Source organism: Chinchilla lanigera, unplaced genomic scaffold (genome assembly GCF_000276665.1).
Source record: "Chinchilla lanigera isolate Chin_1 unplaced genomic scaffold, ChiLan1.0 scaffold00011, whole genome shotgun sequence".
In the NCBI taxonomy this organism is placed as follows: domain Eukaryota; kingdom Metazoa; phylum Chordata; class Mammalia; order Rodentia; family Chinchillidae; genus Chinchilla; species Chinchilla lanigera.
The window spans coordinates 12298289-12316707 of record NW_004955412.1 but is presented as its reverse complement, the minus strand read 5'-3'; the positions used below and the strand labels follow the sequence as shown (position 1 = coordinate 12316707).

Here is an 18419-nt window from a genome sequence, read left to right as displayed (position 1 = left end):
AATAAATGATGGTGGGAAAACTGCTTTCCACATGCTACATAGACTATTTAATAAATGATGGTGGGAAAACTTGTTTCCCACATGCCAAAGATTAAAACTAGATCTGTATCTTTCACCACGCACTAAACTAAAATCAAAATGGCTCCAAGATCTAAGTATTAAAACAGAAACACTAAATCTGGGGGAAGATAGAAAGAGAACTGTTGAAGACATTGATGTAGGAACAAAACCCTGAGCGCACTGGAAATTATCACAAGAATAAATATCTGGGATCTCATCTTATTAAAAAGCTTATGCACAGCAAAAGAAACCAAGAGAATGAAGAGACAACCCACACTGTGGGAAAAAAATTGTGCTGCTGTTTCTCAAACAATATCTAGAATATATAAAGAACTCAAAAAACCAGCCTCATCCTCAAATTTAAAGACCCAACACAAAAATGGGCATCTGAGATGAACAGACACTTCTCAGATGAAGTCACAAAACAGCAAATGAATTTATGAAAAAAGATTTTCAACATCACTGGTCATTGGAGAAATGTAAATTAAAACAGCACTGACATCCCATCTCCCTCCAGAAAGAATGGTTATTACCAAAACATCAACCAGTAACAAATACTGGCTAGACTGGGGAAAAAAGGACCCTTCTCCATCGTGGATTGGTGCAACCACTGTGGAAATAAGTGTGGAGATTCCTCTAACAATTGAAACTCAAGGTTCCATTTCACCCAGCTCTTCCTCCCCTTCTTGCTGTCTTCCGATATTAATTTATTTGCATCTGTTAGTATCATACTTTCCTCTTGCTAGCTGGTTTTCTGCTTTTTCAGTTTTTATATACATAAACAGAAGAAAATTTCATAAAACTAACTTGATATGTGATGTGTTGACACATTAAAGAATTGCTTTTGTTGTTTAACCAAGATCATATTTCTATTATTACTTAATAGGAAACAGTTTATATGTAAGGTCTGAATGTCTTACTGTGGTCTACATTTAGTTTTATATACTATTTTTAGGAATGAACATACAAAATGTTATTTCTCTTTAGTAGAGAACAGTAAGTTATCGTATAAATTTGAAAGCCATCTAACAAGTTCTGATCCAAAATGTGGTATACCACAAACTTTCAGGAAGTTTAAGAAAGGAAAAGTAATTACAACAGTTATAAACAGGAAGAGAAGATGAGAAAACATATAGTCTAAGTCTTTCTTAGTAAAAGGTGAAAGATTTATTCAATTTGAAAAGAAGCCAGGCATGGTGGCGCATGCCTGTAATCCCAGCACTAGGGAGGCTGAGGTAGGAGGATCATTGTGAGTTCGAGGCCAGCCTGAGCTGCCCAAGTGAGTTCAAGGCCAGCAAGAGTGAGACCCTGCATAGTGAGACCCTGTCTCAAAAAGGCAAACATACAAAAAAATTGAAGAGAAACTAGAGTATTAACCCTTTAAAAACAATTTTTTGAGTGAAATGTAATTGTTCAAATAAGTCCTAGTGATCACCAAGAATCATCACATGATAATTTAATAGCTATTATGAAAACAGGAAGGAGGCCCTTTTAAGACAAATTGTAATATTTTCATGGTGAAAGTTAGGTAAACAGTTTTAGAAATTTCCTGAATGGTTCACTTTAAAAAACTAATGTGGTGGCTCTGAATTACTTACATAATTACAGGTTGTGGTTTTATCTGTGAAAACCGAATATAATATTAAGTTCTAGAATGTATCACTTAACAATTACACAGAATACTACACCAGAAGAAGATGGCTTTTTTGATGCAAAATGACTAGGAAAGGTAAGCTAACATTATACAGTATTGAAAAGGAACCTACTAATTTTCCCTTTCATTTAAATCAACTGTCAAGAAAAAAATGTTGGGAGTTATATAATAAAATAAACAAGCCACCACAGCAAAGATGGCAGCAGATCTTTTAAAATGTAATAATATAAGACCAAAAAAAATAGCTCTTCAAAAGCCCTGATAGAACATTGTTAAAAGGCCAATATGCACGGGAAATAAAGGGCCAGCAAATTCATCTGAAAATAAGCATTACTGGTAGTGACTTCAAAATACACCTGCAAATTCTTTGCTATCCCTCCTTTCAAACGACAGGACAACTTAGTGTTTACCCTGAATGAAAAGAATGGCTAGAAAAGAGACTGTACACCTTCCGTAGAAATAACGCGTCTTCTCAGAAGGCGCATTCGCTCTCAGGGTGCTTTCCTCTAGAACTCACCTACCACGCTGTAAGGAAGCCCAGGCCAAAGGGGGGCCCCTAAGTTTTGTGATAATTTGTTTCACAGCAGTAGAAAACCAATAGTTACCTAGGCTGCACATGATATGGAAGAATTTTTCTCAAACTGAAAAGATAAGGCTTCTATAAACCAACTGCAGAATATCCTCTATTTAGTAAGTTTAAAAAGTTTTATTGGGGGTTGGGGATTTAGCTCAGCGGCAAAGCACCTGCCTGGCAAGCGCAAGGTCGTGAGTTCGGTTCCCGGTACCGGAAAAAAAAAAAAAAAAGTTTTATTGAAGACAATAAAACATCTTGAATTTGAAATTTTTAAGTTTGAAATCTGAGATAATTTAAATTCTAAATTCGTGAAGGTTTTGGCTATTATCCTTAAAGTACTGTAGCTCTGAAAAACAGTTTAAGTGGTCTGTATAGAAAACCAGAGGCCCGAGATAGCTCAGCGCCGCAGCGCCTGCCTGGCAAGTGCGAGGTCGTGAGTTCAATTCGTAGTACCAAAAAAATATGTATTATATATAAAATGCTACAGCTAATTATGAATTGTTCTGAAGTACTCGAAAAGTACGTAACACTATATGGAAAGCATTCAATAATTATTAAGTACTAAATGAACATAAGGCACTTCAAGCTCTTGTCACGTTTTACATACTGATTAGCTTGAATTCTTATGTGGCAACTGGTCGATCTGGTTTAAGCGAATTACTTGTGCACACCAGTGTACACGCTTTCCCACGAGTCTCTGAGGACACTTCTTCCCTTGTCCATCTCTGTGCCCCTGCTGAGCGGAACACAATGCTGCCTGTCAAGTGTTACACTTGACCAATATTTATACAAATGATCGGACTGCTGTGAAGTACTTCAAGCTAACCCAGGTGTCTTAAAGTTAGTTTTTTCTAACTTGCTCCCCGTCCCAGTTCATCCAGGTTAGCTGGGATGTTCCAAAGAGCACACTATACATTCCTTCTTTCCTTCACAAATGTATTTGTGACAAAGACAAGGGGACGAACGCCTTACACACGGAACTGGGAGCCTGTGATGCTGAGCCCACTCCCTCATCCTGGGTCCTGCCACACAGCTATGCAGGCTGCACGCACTGCGTGAGAACAACTGCTGCCCCTGGGCTGTGACGCAGCGGCCAGCTCGTGCCCTTCTCTGGCTCAAGACATGGGGACCTGATTCGTAAGATTTCTGTTCTACTGTAAGGCAGCAATCTGTAAATCAACATTATTTCGAAAGATTACAAAGAGACTATTTTGCTGAGAATAGGAAAAAATCAAGACATCTAATTTTAGTTTATTCCTCTAGTTTAGTCAGAACAGACATCCAACTTTTTCATAATGCCTATGGTTGGTCTTACACTTCTCACTAAATTAAAAATTTGAGAAAATTTAATTATAAGCTTAGTAACTGTCAGGCTGGGGATATAGCTCAGTGCCTGCCTGGCAAGCACGAAGTCCTGAGTTTGATTCCTGGTATCCCCCCCAAAAAAGGTTGAATTGTCTTTGAAAGCAAGTAATATTTAATTAAGCAATTGTTTTTCAATATAATTTACATTTATTTAGTGCTATAAATTAAGAGACTCAAAATTTTTCTGGATTCAGTCTAAAAAGAAAATTTATAGTAACAAGATAGAAGTTCTAGTATAGATTTTCCGGTTATATAGCCCCAGGCAAGTCACTTTAGATCTCTGCCTTCACTCATTTTAAACGGGGGGAATATTACCTTTTTTAACCTACTTTCTAAATAGGCAGACATAAAATTAAGTGGTCATATTTTTATAAAGCTGCTAAGAACACATAAGGTAAAATACATAAGGATTTATTATCATATCAGCTACTTTCTAATATTTAACATACATTTATACAATTTAACCAAAAGAAGATCACACACACTCATACTACAAAATTCAGTTATACAAGGTGAATTAAAATAAGTAAAGCTAGTCATAATAATAAATCCAGTCACCCATGTGCTCATTTAATTACATTAAAAATAATTATAAAAATAGGTAAAATTTTGTGAAAATATCTCTTTTATTGCAACTTAGGAATTCTTGCCCACGTCAACAGACTGCCTGGCATCAGCCACCGCCTCAGGTACTCGCACAGTCATGTTGTCCATCCACTTGCTCAAACAGATTTGGCAGCCCAACCGGGACCTGTACGGGAAAGAGAGACGACAGGGTCCGGTACTAAGAATGGATCATTCAACGGAATGGAGCTGTTTAGTACAGTTTTACATTTTCTTACACAAAGAAGCCAGGAAATGGATTAATGTTTTAAATTTTCATCCTGATGAAAATAAAGGGTAACGCAAGGTAATGTGAAAAGTAACCTGGTGTGCCACAGCTTCAGTGTAGCCTTCAGCTCCTATCATCTACTTACTGATTCACCAGAGCCGTAACTTTTTTGGTGCAAGAGCTGACTAGCAGTGAAAGAATCAGAGAGCACAAGAATCAGAGCGTGATATATTCCAGAACTTAGTGCCATCTACTATGGCATTCTGAAATGTGGGCATGTGACGATCGGTGCTCATGGCTAGTTTACATTTACTACAGGCCTTTTATGTCTGTCTATATTATGTGTCTTTTCTAAATGTAGTGCTACCCTTTTCACTTTAGAATACTGTCTACTATATACGCCTACAATTTTACCGGAAAGAAAAGGTAAGACATTAGCTACAAACCCTTTTATACAGAGATAAGATTCTGGGCTAAGAATACACCTTAGCAGTAAGTAGAGTGCTTTCCTAGCCCTAGGTCTCTAGCACTACAAACACAAAACAAAAATACAAGAGACAAATTCTCAGGATCAAACTAATGCAGTCACTGGACGTACTCTGTGATATTCATTATGCGGAAAAAAGGGTTGGGAGACAATGTGGCATGGAGTACATGAGTGGAGACGGGAAAGTGGCAGCCACGCTTGCTTTGCTTTGGTGTCTAAAGAAATAAATGTTACTTTGCCAGAATCACTTCTCAGAGTACTAGTTTCATCTCCATCAAGAGACAAATGAGGCCTGGGGATACACTTCAAGGGCACCTGCCCAGCAAGCTCAACTTCCTGGACTACATTCCCAGCAACCTCCCCCCCAAAAAAGGAGGGGAGAAAACTGTGAAAAAAACAAAATAACTCTTCATCTCTATATACAAATGATCTAAAAATTTTGTAAACATTAAGTATTAGATTTTGTTAAGTGACTAACAAAATTGGGGTTTATAATAACACCATTATTATTCGTAATTGCTTAGAAAAATAATTTTCCTTATAGTCCCAAATTACAGGTAAACAAAGTGCACCTTAATTAAGCAAAAAAACACCTCTTATCATAGCCCTTGAAACACTAAATCAGGTACAGACTTTCCTTGACTCAACCAGACTGGATAACTTTTTAAAAAGTGTCACTCGATGTTTCCTGCTACTATAAATCTTACCACATTTAAGAGAAACTTTTTTTTTTTTTTTTTTGTCTTTTTGAGATAGGGTCTCCCTATGCACTTCAGGCTGGCCTTGAGCTCACTTTGTAGCCCAGGTTGGCCTTGAACTCACAACGATCCTCCTGCCTCAGCCTTCTGAGTGCTGGGATTACAGACGTGAGTCACCATGCCTGGCCTGAAACCCTATTAATTAACAAGCTCTCATTAATTTATTTCAATGTTTACTTAGAAAAAGAACTAATCTTACTTAATAGAACTGCTATTATATCTAAGCTTCTTTAGAAATTCTTTTCTCTCAAATAGACAAAATTGTCCACTATAATTTTGTTAAATTATAAATCTGTCCATCATACAAAACTGGTATGTGCACACCCAGTGTGGAGAACAACCTGGGCGACTCTCCTTGAAAGAGGAGCAATTGTCTTCATGTTGGCTGAGCCTGACCCTATTTCCATGTATTAATGTGTACAGAGCTGGCTGGGACTTTTCCTTATCCCATCAGTTGGCTTTCAACAATGCAAACTGGTCTAGCCGAGGTGCTAATGGTAGTCTTTGAAGACAGCAGGCGTGTCCCCTGCTCCTTTGTTGTTCCCATGTGTGAGCCAGTGCTCCATGCTGTTGGCTGGGATGAGCCTCGAGACAGAGACAGAGACTGTAACTTCCAGGGGCTTGAAAGATTACACATCAGAGCTGAAGCACCGACCCCAAAACATCAGATACTATCTCAACTGTGTCACGCAGATTACTCTTCCTGCATGTCCTCTCTGCATTGCAGAGGTGATTTCAGGCCTCCTACCCAGCCCAGCTCACAGCACTCACTACTTCCCACTGTTCTCAGTCACTCATCCTCAAGCCACTCCTTTCTCATAAATGAATAAAACCCGGGTTTGGCCTTGGAATGAGGTCTGTGTTCCAGATGGCCATCATGGGCTGGACTTAGGACCCCTGGGCTCCCCATAACTACAAATATGCCTTAGTGTCTTTATTCTCGCCATGGGTTGCACTGGAAGTGGCAGATTGGAATTAAGTTGCTAGAACTCCAATAACTTTTCATGGGATTATAAATGTAAACTTCCTGGGTCTCATCATGGATTGCACTGGAAGTGGCAGACTGGAATGAACGCACTAGAATTTCAATAAATTTTCATACAGTTTCAAATATAAATTTCCTGGGCTGCGACAAGCACTGGGGACTCTCTATAACCCATGTTTATAGAAACACAGTTTGTAATAGCTAAATCTTGGAAACAACCCAAAGGCCCATCAACCAATAAATGGGTAAAGAAGATGTGGTTCTCCTATACAAAGGAGTACTACTCTGCCTTAAAGAAGGATAAACTTTTTAGGTAAATGGATGCACCCTGAGACCATACTGCTAAGTGAAATAAATCAGACACGCATGTTCAAATATCACATGGTTTCTCTGGTATGAGAAACCAGAAGTATAAATAAGGAACAAAATATATGAAAGGCATTAGAAAATGGGAATAAAATGTTCAAAAGAGAAGGTGTCTTGGTTACTTTTCTCTTGTTGCTGAGACAAAATATTTGACACCCAAAATTAAGGAAGGAACAGTTTATTTAGCTCACAGTTTGTGGAGTTTTCAATCCATGGAGGTTTCAGTCCATACTCAGCTGGTTCCAAGAGCAAAAGGGAGGAGTGGCAGCAAGCAGCCTCTTTCCCTCCCTTATATTGTAAACAGGCTGCCCCCACCCAGGGGGTGTGTAGCCCTGACATAATCTCCATGCCCTCCTCCAGCACAGGCTCCGAGGAACACAAAGTAAGCACCCTGGCTCCCTGCTGAATCACATAATTAACCTTCCAAACTTCTGGAAGTGACACAATGAACAACATCCCAGAAGGGTAAGGGCATGCCCTTTTCACCCCAGGATACAGAACTGCTGAATCACTTAGCCAAACCCCTAGACTCCCCAAGTTGACACAATGTATCAACCATAACAGAATGCGAACAAAGGAAGTGGAAGACTAAAAGAAAGAAGAGATAAGGAAAAAAGAAGAGATAGAAGAAAAAAGTAGAAACAGTTTGTGTAAATGAGAGGAAGAGAGGTTGAAGGAAAGGAAGGGGGATGGGGAAAAAAAGAAGCAAGTTATATCCCGCACAGGTACAAATTCCCTATGATGAATGTTATCTTCATGTACATCTAAAATGCACCAATAAAATAAAAAAAAAAAACAGAAAAACACCATTCTGTTCAATTGTGTTATACATTTACTTTCTGAAGTAAAAACAGACTAAAGAAATTAGGATGTAAAACTTCCAGTTACTTTTTTCACTTTTGTAAGTACATACAAAGTAATGAATAGAGGACATTCTCACGGTATTAATACAACTGAAGCCGGATTAAAATCTCACCTGTCTGTCAGTCCATAAGCCAGATCAAGCATGTCGTTCTCCTCATCGGTGATCACATCTAACTTCTCATACACGTGATCTTCGAAGATGAGGTGGCAGGTAGAGCAAGCCAAGGTTCCCTCACAGGCACCTGTGAAAGCAGCCAACACTGAACGTATCTCCTACGTTTACACAGTCAAGACCTACAGTTAAAATACTGCTAAAATTTAGAATGAGCGTTACCACAATAAACGAAAGAGCCTTAATAATGAATCAGATATAGCTCCTCCACTACACACACAGTACTTAAAAGCACTAGTATCTCTCAAAGGTTCCGGACTAGGTGCTGTGAAAAGAAACACCAACACACCGTCCTGATATCAAAGAGCTTACAATTTTATAAGCTGATACATGATACATAAAAAATGTACACCTTCAAATATACATAAAAATAATACATGTAACAGCTACGCAAGTTATTTACCTTTCCTGGAGAGCTTGACACACTTTATGAAGATGTGTTACATAGGAACTAAAAAGCAACCAAATCTATACCAAATAAAGTTAAACATTCTTTCCTGTCAGTCTCCATGGTAATCGGGGCAGAGAATAAAGAACTCACTTTAGTAGTCACCTTGATTTTAAATAGATAAGAACATTTCTCCTGTTCCATTTTGAAGTCATTAGGGTTACTGAGTGAGTACCTCCTATGTGCCAGACACTAGGAAAAAGTCATCTCGTCCGACCAGACCGCGTTGGAATATACCTCTGCAGTATCTCTCTCCCAAGTCAGCCAGCCTCTGCTTGGAAATCTCCTGACAGAGAAACCTATACCATACAAGCTACCCATTTCCCACTCACTTGGCTTCCACTACAACCTTCGCATCCTGTTCAACTCTGTGTTTTGTGGAATAAACCTACGCAGTAACTTTTTGTCGTATTTGAGGCAATACATCTCACCCAGCTCCTTCAAATTTTTTTTACACAACTCAAATTGCTTTCCTCATATGAGACACAGGGTACACATTAGTACTTGGAGGAAAAAGTCATACAGAATCATGTTCTGACTAAAGTAAACTTTAAAAAGTTTTTGTTTTTTTAAGAATTTTTGAAAGCTACCAGACAACTCAGGACTGCAGAGTCTTGAGTAACTTCAGTTTCAGTTGGAGTCCCTTTCAGTGAGTAACACTAATGTATATAAATTATGTAATGGAGCTGCTATTAATATCTGGTTACCTTGACTTGCTTCTAAAAGAATCATTTAAAAAGTTGTTTGGCCGGGGAGGTAGCTCAGTGGCACCTGCCTGGCAAGGGCAAGGTCCTGAGTTTGATTCCTGGTACAAAAAAAAAAAAAGAGTTGTCTTCTCATAATTTCAACACTTGTTATTCATATTGTATTATCTTTAAAAAGTAAAAAAAGAAAAGAGAGGCTTAACTAAAACTTTTTCATTAAATTCAATTCAAAGCAGCAACAGGGTCACAGGTCAGAGACACCATCTAGTCAAGTGCAGGGATTAGGAGCATGCTGTGGGACTAGACTCCCTGGCTTCAACCACAGGTCCTTTGTTTAGTAACTGTGTCACGCTGGACTACTGTACTCTTCCTGCCCCAGTTTCCTCAACAGTAACTCTATCAAGCTTGCATGGTAGTTCCAAGAATTATCTATGAGTATGCACTTATACACATTCATTTATGTACTGGTTACCATGAGTGGTAGATAGTAAGTGCTATGAAAGTGTTGGTAACTATCTGTATTTGGAAACTATAAGTCTTACAGCAACCTTTCTTTTTACACATAAAAAATTTAACACAAAAAGTTAAAGAAATGGATTAAGATCATACTACTAGTTAGAAGAGTTGATTTTAGCTGTTTCCAAATGAAGACTACTTCCTGCCATACAATAGTGTGAGTCACCTTAATTGTTAAATATATATACATACACCTGTGTGTTCACACATGAATGTATATCCTAGTTGATTACAGCAAGTTGCTTACTTTCATATTTTTGTGTAAACATGCAATACTTCACACAAAAAATAAATGGACATATCTTCTTTAAAGAGGGAGAGGAAGGGGTCTTATTTATTGCAGTAAAAAGAGAACTGATGCAGTGGGACTCTGAGGTCAAGGTCTAGGCTCTGGTGAAACAACCCCACCACTATTAGCTGTGTCCTGGGTGAGTCTCTCAAGGGTCAACCTTCTCATCTGCACAACAAAAGAGTGAGGCAGGTGATGACTAAGGTGCTAATGGCACTGGTATCTCATGATACCACAAAAAAGGAGTTATAGTTTTTAGTGGATTTTCCTACTAGTACCTGAGAAGCACCTACTTGTCTTGACTTCTATTTTTATCTCATCAATACCCAATCCAGACAAACTCCAGACTAAAATGGTAAAACCCTCTGGGGGTAATGCAGAAGAAAACCCAAAAGTCCAATGTCTTTTTTCCTAAAAATGTTAAGTTTAACAAGGCTTACAAGATATTCCTAGTTAAACAAGTCCTGAGAATCATATGCCACCTTGCTTCCCACCGCAGTGGGAAGTCACTCAGGGAAGTCTTTCACACTGAGGTGCCATGGAAGTGACACTGGCAAGGGGGTTAAGAACACTTGTCCCTTCATCCCTCTTCTTCTGGATCCAGCCCCAGGAACAATGGTGGCTGTGAACACGTGCTGTAAGTTTTGGAAAATGAGTAAGGATTTAAGCAGGAAAGTGACATGGCATACTTTAGTTTGGGTAGATTCAAGAGGATCAGGAGACTAAAAAGCTATGGATTTCACAAAAGGGGAATGGGAAAAAGTGGGAAGGAAAGAAGGAAGGACAGGGACAGCCAAGGGGAGACCCCTCCTGGAGAAGGGGAGTCAAAGTGAGCACAGTTGCTGAGATAGACAATCAAGAATGTTTAATGTCAGAAAAGCTCAAGGAAGAAAAATGTACAGTGTTGGTCTCAATCACCTCAAAATGGAGAAAAAGGGTTCATATGCCAATAATTCCCTCCTGAAAAATTTAGGATATTCATTTTTGTACCACCTGGATGGATGAAGGGAAGAATTACTATTCCTTTTATAGGTCTTCATGGACTTTAAATTTCCCTCCACTCTCTTCCTCATAAAATTTCATTTTAACCTTTCCTTATCGGTCTTTTATTTTCTAATAATTTTCAGCACCATTCTCAGGAAACTTGCCAATAGTTCCACAACTTGCTTAAATTGTCAACCTCAGAGTTGAAGAGAGTATTCTAGTGAGAATTTGACAAAAGTTAAATATATATAGCAGATTAGCTTTTAATCCCTACATACTAAGTTCCGTTTGTACATTCTAGTCCTGTATTTAAATAAATGCACTATAGTAGAGTTCCCATCCTGGGACAAAATACCTTACACATCCAACTTTAGGACGAGAGGTATATTTTGGCTCATTTCAGAGGGTTCAGTCCATGGTAAGCTAACTCCAATGCAGAAACAACATAGTGGAAAAGCCAACAGAGGAAAGAAAGCTGCTCAGCTTATGGCAGTCAGGAAACAGAGAGCACGGGAAGAACTTGAGAGATATACCCTCTCTTAAGGCCCACCCCGAAAGCCCTACCTCCTCCAGCTGGGCCCCATTTCCTAACAGTACATTTAGGTATGATCTCATCAATGGGTTAATCCACTGATAAATTTACCATGCCCAAGATTCCATCACCTTCTGACCTACCTCTGAAAGCATGAGCCTTCTGGAGAATATTTCACATCTAAACCTCCTTACTTCATAATCCCTTTCAGAATTTTTCTAACACAAAAGTGGTCAACAAATTATACTTCTCTTATCCTATATACTAGGTAGAAATTGTCATAAAACAAAACTGTAAGCCTCAAAATAAAATCAGCTCAACCTTATGATAGCCGAAAACCTAAACTAGAGAAACATAATGGTCAGGCTGTGTTACAAATATCACTGAAGAATCAAATCTACAGCAAAGATTGGCAAGACCCCATGGACAGCACTTAGTGGAAGAAATACTCTATCCTCCCTAACTCCATAATAAAACAACAATCTGAATAGTTTTTGGAGTTTTGAGAGTTGACTTATATTTTTTATTTTTTAAATGGAAAGATTTTAGAGAATAGTAGAGACAAGTACTGCATTAAAAAAAGTATTTAAGAGAAAAACAACTTTTTAAATATGGTAAAGATTTGATTATAAAAAGAACCTACAACTGTTAGAACAAGAGGCTATGTACAGGGGAAGAAGTCATGCCCTTTCTGTTCTTTTTACCGCTTCCTTTTCTATGTGACTCTTATTTCTTTGGCCAAAAGAAAGAAGGTACTTGTGGCCTCCTAATACACTGGCCACAACTTTCAATGTGATGTTAAAAAAGAATGGTAAGAGTAGTTTCCTTTGCCATATATACATACACACACACACACACACACACTCACTCACACATGAAGTAACCACATTTTATGAGGTATGCACTCTCAACAGACTTTGGAAACTATGTACATATCATATGCCAAAAAAGTTACTTTCTCAGCTGGATGCTCTGGCCCACATATACAATCCCAGGTACTTAAGAGGCTGAGGCAGGGAAGACCACAAATTCAAGGCCAGCCTTGGCAACACACCAAGAACTCACCTCAAAACAAAACACACCTTCTCAAAGAAACAAAATGTAAAATAAGCACCTTACAGTTCATAAATCTACAATCCTCGTTTAGTTTTAAAATATATGAACAAATACTGGAAGTAAAACTATTTTTTCCACTGCTATGTCTACCTTTCAAATAACCAAAAATGCTCATGCCTTGAAGAACAGAAAGGTAGTTACCAGAGGACAGAAGACAGGGAGAGGTAATGAGATGTGTTCAAAAGCTGTTCATTTAGATAGGAGGGGTAAGTTTAGAGATCTGCCACACAGTACAGTGATCTGAGCTAATACTGTACTGTACATTTTGAAATTGCTAAAAGTAAATCTCAGATGTCTCACCACAAAACAATAAGTGAAGTGAAGGATTTACTGGCCTGACTTAGTCATTCCACATTGTATACACATACCGAACATCATGCTGTACCCCACAAATATATATAATTATGACTTTTCAACTAAAAATAATCTAAAAATACTTCTGCCTTAGCATAGATGATAATCTGATTTAGAAACAATATAGCTACAAATCCCTGATGTCTTCATTTCATCTTTGCTTGGTTATACAATTTCATGAACTTAAAGGGATATACACATTAGTACTGCTTTCATTTTTTTGGCATTCTGGCTCACAATGTAGAGCTCTCTCTTCTAAATTAACAACCATACCTATCATCAGAACATGTTTTTTGCTTTCTTAATAGTATATTGTTATGTCTAATTTTTGTTCCAAAACCTTACAGATGAATTTTTCAGTATTAACACTTAATGCTTGGATGAAACTGATACAGGCTTTAAAATTTATTTTAAATTATAATCACAGTTTTAAGAGATCAGCAACCTAGCTAACTAAATCTCAGGAGATATTCAGATGTCTGTGAATTGCATGCTTCCCAGTGTGCTAAATAAAGATGGCAGGTACTTGTTACTAGCTAATGCAACACCACTTTAGCTGCAGTAACAACTGCAAAATTTACAACGAACAGAGCCTGCCAGCTTGAAATTAGAGGACTTTTGACAACAGTTTTGGTTTTCACCATACTTGTGATTTAGCTAAAGTAAGCTTCTTTTTTTTTTTTTTTTTTTTTTGTGGTACTGGTAATAAAACTCAGGACCTTGTGCTTGCCGGGGAGGTGCTGTGCCACTGAGCTATATCACCAGCCCCTTAGAGTAAGAATCTTAATATTGCTAATCTGTACAATTTCAAATCTGCACATTTTTAAAGCTGTATCATGAATCAGAAGGAATGGATATTGAAAAATTTTAAGGTCAGTGATTAATAAAACTTATGGACTGTTTTTCTTATCCTTTTTTTCAAAAGAAATGATGCTAAGGGCTTGAACAAATCTTCCACAATTTTTTTATAAAAACATTTCTCAGAGAAAGTCATATACCTGCAGACTTGCTCCTTTCACATAATCTCTGTCCTTGCCAAGAGAAAAAGGCGTCTCAGGTGTGCATCTTGTATTAGGGTCATTTTGTATGTTTACTATGATGTTCATAAGACAGATGCCCACTCCCACACAATATTACATATTAAAAATGCGAAACTATCTATCAATATAAAATCTGATTTCCTAAAGATTGATCTATCATAGTATAAATAATAAGCATGATGAAAATGAATACTGATTTCTGCAGACATTATTAGGATATCTCAATAGGAATAGTTTCCCTCAAAACAGAAATATAGGGGCTGGGGATTTAGCTCAGCGGCAAAAGCGCCTGCCTGGCAAGCGGAAGGTCGTGAGTTCAGTTCCCGGTACCGGAGAAAAACCAAAAAAAAAAAAAAACAGAAATATGGAGCGGTAACACTGTAGGAAAAAAACTAAGCATAAATTAGGTAAATTTGATCACAGATGTATAACTGCCACCTAGTGACAGAATACTGCAAAACACTGAAAATTTAAAAGCTACCTGTATCACCTAGAAGATTTACATTAATTATAAAAGTTGGCCACCGGAATGTTTATAACTTTGTGTTGCCTCCAAAATTGACAACTATCTTTTATTCATTCATTCATTCATTCATTCATTACTATATATAGTATAAAGAATTTAAAAACAGGAATGGTATTTTATCAGGAGTGAGGATTGAAGCCAGGACCTCCCTAGCCCTTCTTTAAAATTTCTTTTGAGACAGGGTTTCACTAAATTGTCCAGGCTGGGCTTGAATTTGCAGCCCTCCTGCCTCAGCCTCCCAGACCACTGGGATTACAAGGGTGCACTACCACACCTGGTCAAATAGGCATGATTTTATCCCTCATCACAGGCTACTAAGAGACAGATACACAAGTACACAAAAAATATAGATTAGATAAATAGATTGTGACAGCCGCTATGCAAGAACATCCGAGGCAGAACTGTGGGCCAGAGAGGAACACATACCACTGTCTTAGTCCACTTCATGTTGTTGTGTATTTATACGCACAGTTACTACAGAATGGGTAATTTCAAACAATAAAACTCTGTAAGGGGTTCAGGTAACAAGAGGTTGGGCAATTGGGCAAAGGAGGGTCTCTTGCCACCTGAACCCGTTATCCTTCATCACAGCATCCTGCTCGTTTCTTCTACCGCATCTGTCACAATCTAACAACTGTTTGCCTTTTATGACACAGAGAAGCATCACATAAACTGAAACACGGCAGATGAGAGACATTAAGTAGCATTTTTAGGATGGAGGAAGAAAACATCCAGCAAGCTGTGGGAAGAGGCTAGTGTGGCTAAAGTGAGAGAAAAGAACAGGAATAGGGAAGAGGAAGGACAGTTCTGAGGCAGGCAATGCACAGCCTTTTAGGCTAGGGTAAGGAATACGGATTCAATTGTAAGTCATTCATGGTTTTGGGGGTTTTTTCAAAAGAGAAAAGAACAAAAACAAATTAACACAAAGACATAAAACAACACAAAAACAATAAAAAGATATAGAATTTCAAACAAGGTGATAGGGAATTAACAATGGTTTTAATTAGAGGACTGAACTGCCTGATGTGTATCATGACAAATCTGCCAGCTGCTGGGCTCAGGAGCAGAATTAACAGTTCTAGGTCTGCAGTTTATCCATTCATCTATCTATACACAGAGTTGATTCTACCTTTTAGCTACTATAAACAATGCTACTATAAATACTAGCATACAAGAATCTATTCAAGTCCCTGTTTTTAATTTTTTTAAATTCCACTAGCAAGGAGCAGAACTGCTAGGTCATAACAACAGTTCTCTTTAACTTCTAAGAAACCGCCAAACTGTTTTCCATAGTAGCTGCACTACTTAATAGCCCCACCAAAAATGCACAGGTATTCCAATTTCTCCCCATCCCTGTCAATAGTTGTTATTCTCCAGTTACTGGGTCACAGCCATCTTAATGGCATGAAGTAGTAACTCATTGTACATACGGACTACTTTCATATAATAAAAAACAAATACGAATATTTAAAACACTTGCCATGTTAAGATACTGTTCTGGGTTTTTTTGTTTGTTTGTTTTTTCTAATTTTTGGTTTGTCTGTTTTTTCTGAGTACCGGAAATCAAACTTAGGACCTCGCTCTTGCCAGGAAGGCACTGTGCTGCTGAGCTATATCTCTGGCTTAAGATACTGTACTGAATATGCATTAATTAATTTAATCCTCACAAAAGCCGTATGAGGTGGGTACCATTATTACCCTCAGCTGATAATGACAGTGAGACACAGGAAGATCAGGAGCTTAAAGAGTCACAGTGGTTTAAAGTACATACTATGTCACTACAGAAAGAAAAGAAGAGAGAAAAGGAGAGTGATGCCAAACCTACAACCAGAGCAAGAAGAAGTCAGTGCTGAACATTTGGACACCTCTCCCTCTAGTATTCTGGTGTACTGAAAAGTAGGAAGAAAAACATACATTCTATTTTCATCCACAAGCATTTATCTATGTTATTACCAATTCACTGCAAACATCCACAATGCTTATATCCTATTCTTTAAAATTTAATTAATTCTTTAATTTTATTCTTAAATAGTATCATGGATCTAATTCCTGTTATTGGACTTTTATAGTCTCCCCTATTTATTCTTAAATATATTTCTAAAGTAGATAACCCACTTACATTGTTAGAAAATTAAAAAGCATAAGAAGTTTTATAACAAAAATTTCCCTCTGGGCGGGGGAGGAATGGCTCAGCAGCGCAGTGCCTGCTCGGCAGGCACAAGGTCCTGACCTGGATTCTGGTACACACACACAAAAAATTCCATCTGACTCTGGTGTCAACAGGTAAACTATGACATCTGTTCTAGCATTTTTTTTCTTTTACAAAGCTACATAACTTCTCATTGTTTCACTACATTCCAGTTCTCTATTGACAGGTACCTGATTATTTTAAATCTTTTTATGTCAGAAACTTCTCTACAGTAAATTGCCTAATCTTTTTCCTAAAGGTTGAGAGTGAATCCACAGAGAAAATTACAAAAAATAGATTCTCTGAATTACAGCCTCCATGTTAGACTTTTCAGAACACAAAAGATCAGGTTTTTGCAAGGGTAAGAACAACACTCATTATTCTTTTCTATATTGTCATACAGAGTGGTACTGGCAGCCACACATACAAACATGCAGATTTCAGAAACGCCAAAGAACATTTCTAGTTTCCTTCAGACTTTTCAACTTTTCTGAAGCTGATTAACATCTCTCTCTAATAAGTCCAACATCTGGGCCTCCTTAGACAATTTCTACTGCTTTTTGCCTAAGGAAAGACCATTAGTTCCTCTTTCTTAATGTATCTCCAATTTTTGTTGGGAAGCGGACACTGTTGATAACACAATGTGGCAACTCTGGAAATCAGGCACCATCCTCCTCTCCAGGTACAGTACGCTGCGGCTGCTGACTGGCGGTCGTTGCTAGTGCTAGTTGTTTCTCTCGTGATTTTTCTGGATGACTCCTGCAAAGCTCAAATGCCTTACACTGTGTGACTACAGAAATCTCTGCTCAGTTTAGTGTTCAGCCAACTGACTGCACAGAGGTTTCCTTAAACCAGTAAGCCTTCTATCCTTTGATGAGGGACTTGATGTGTTTACTGCACACTTTCAACATTCAAGTAGTTTATGTGTGCCTTGGCCTTCACTTCCTGCTTAAAGGAAAGCTCGGGTCAGCCACAGGTGAGAGAGGGGCCTTCACTTCCTGCTTAAAGGAAAGCTCAGGTCAGCCATAGATGAGAGAGGGGCCCTTTCCAGTCTCTCCTGGGCACACATATCATCGTGCACATGTGCTCAGCTTCTGGATCCCCAATTTCAAAAGCCCACTGTGGACATCTCATTCTCTAGTTATTCCTTTTAAATTTTTAGCTGGGCTTTTGCTTTTTTCCATCTGGTATCATAAATTCAGGAAGCTAAAATGTTCACACTACAGCTGACAGTTTTAGACAAATTTCGTGTGTATTGAGCTTTTCCACAAAGCAATCTCTGAGGCAGATCAGATAATAACTCCCTGGAATGGAGCTCTTCCAGAAACCTTTGGAATCAGGTCAAACAGTGACAATATTCTGCAACTGAGAGTTCTTGACTAACTCAAACCCAGTCTGCCCTTCCAATGACTGCAGGCTGCTGATTGTTCTTATGGCTACTCTAGATCTTTAGGCAGGCAGAGGTATAGGGGAAGAGCTGGCCAAGCTATAACGCCACAAATAGTTGGTATCTAATCCCAGTCTACTCTCAATTATTGTTCTACATAACTATCTTTTGTGAAGAATACATTTCAAGGTGTAGCTGAATATGAAGACACAAGAGAT

The 18419-nt window shown here is 38.2% G+C and overlaps 1 protein-coding gene across 1 annotated transcript in view; it reads right to left on the bottom strand.

Annotated features, from left to right (window-relative positions):
• Window positions 1-3777: 3777 nt before the first annotated feature.
• Window positions 3778-18419, bottom strand: part of Fdx1 (ferredoxin 1) — a gene marked incomplete in the record, with an annotated part of 32031 nt that continues 17389 nt past the window's right edge. The window contains 2 exon segments of the mRNA XM_013511103.1: window positions 3778-4404; window positions 8058-8187. Coding sequence (XP_013366557.1) covers window positions 4290-4404; window positions 8058-8187 — 245 coding nt within the window.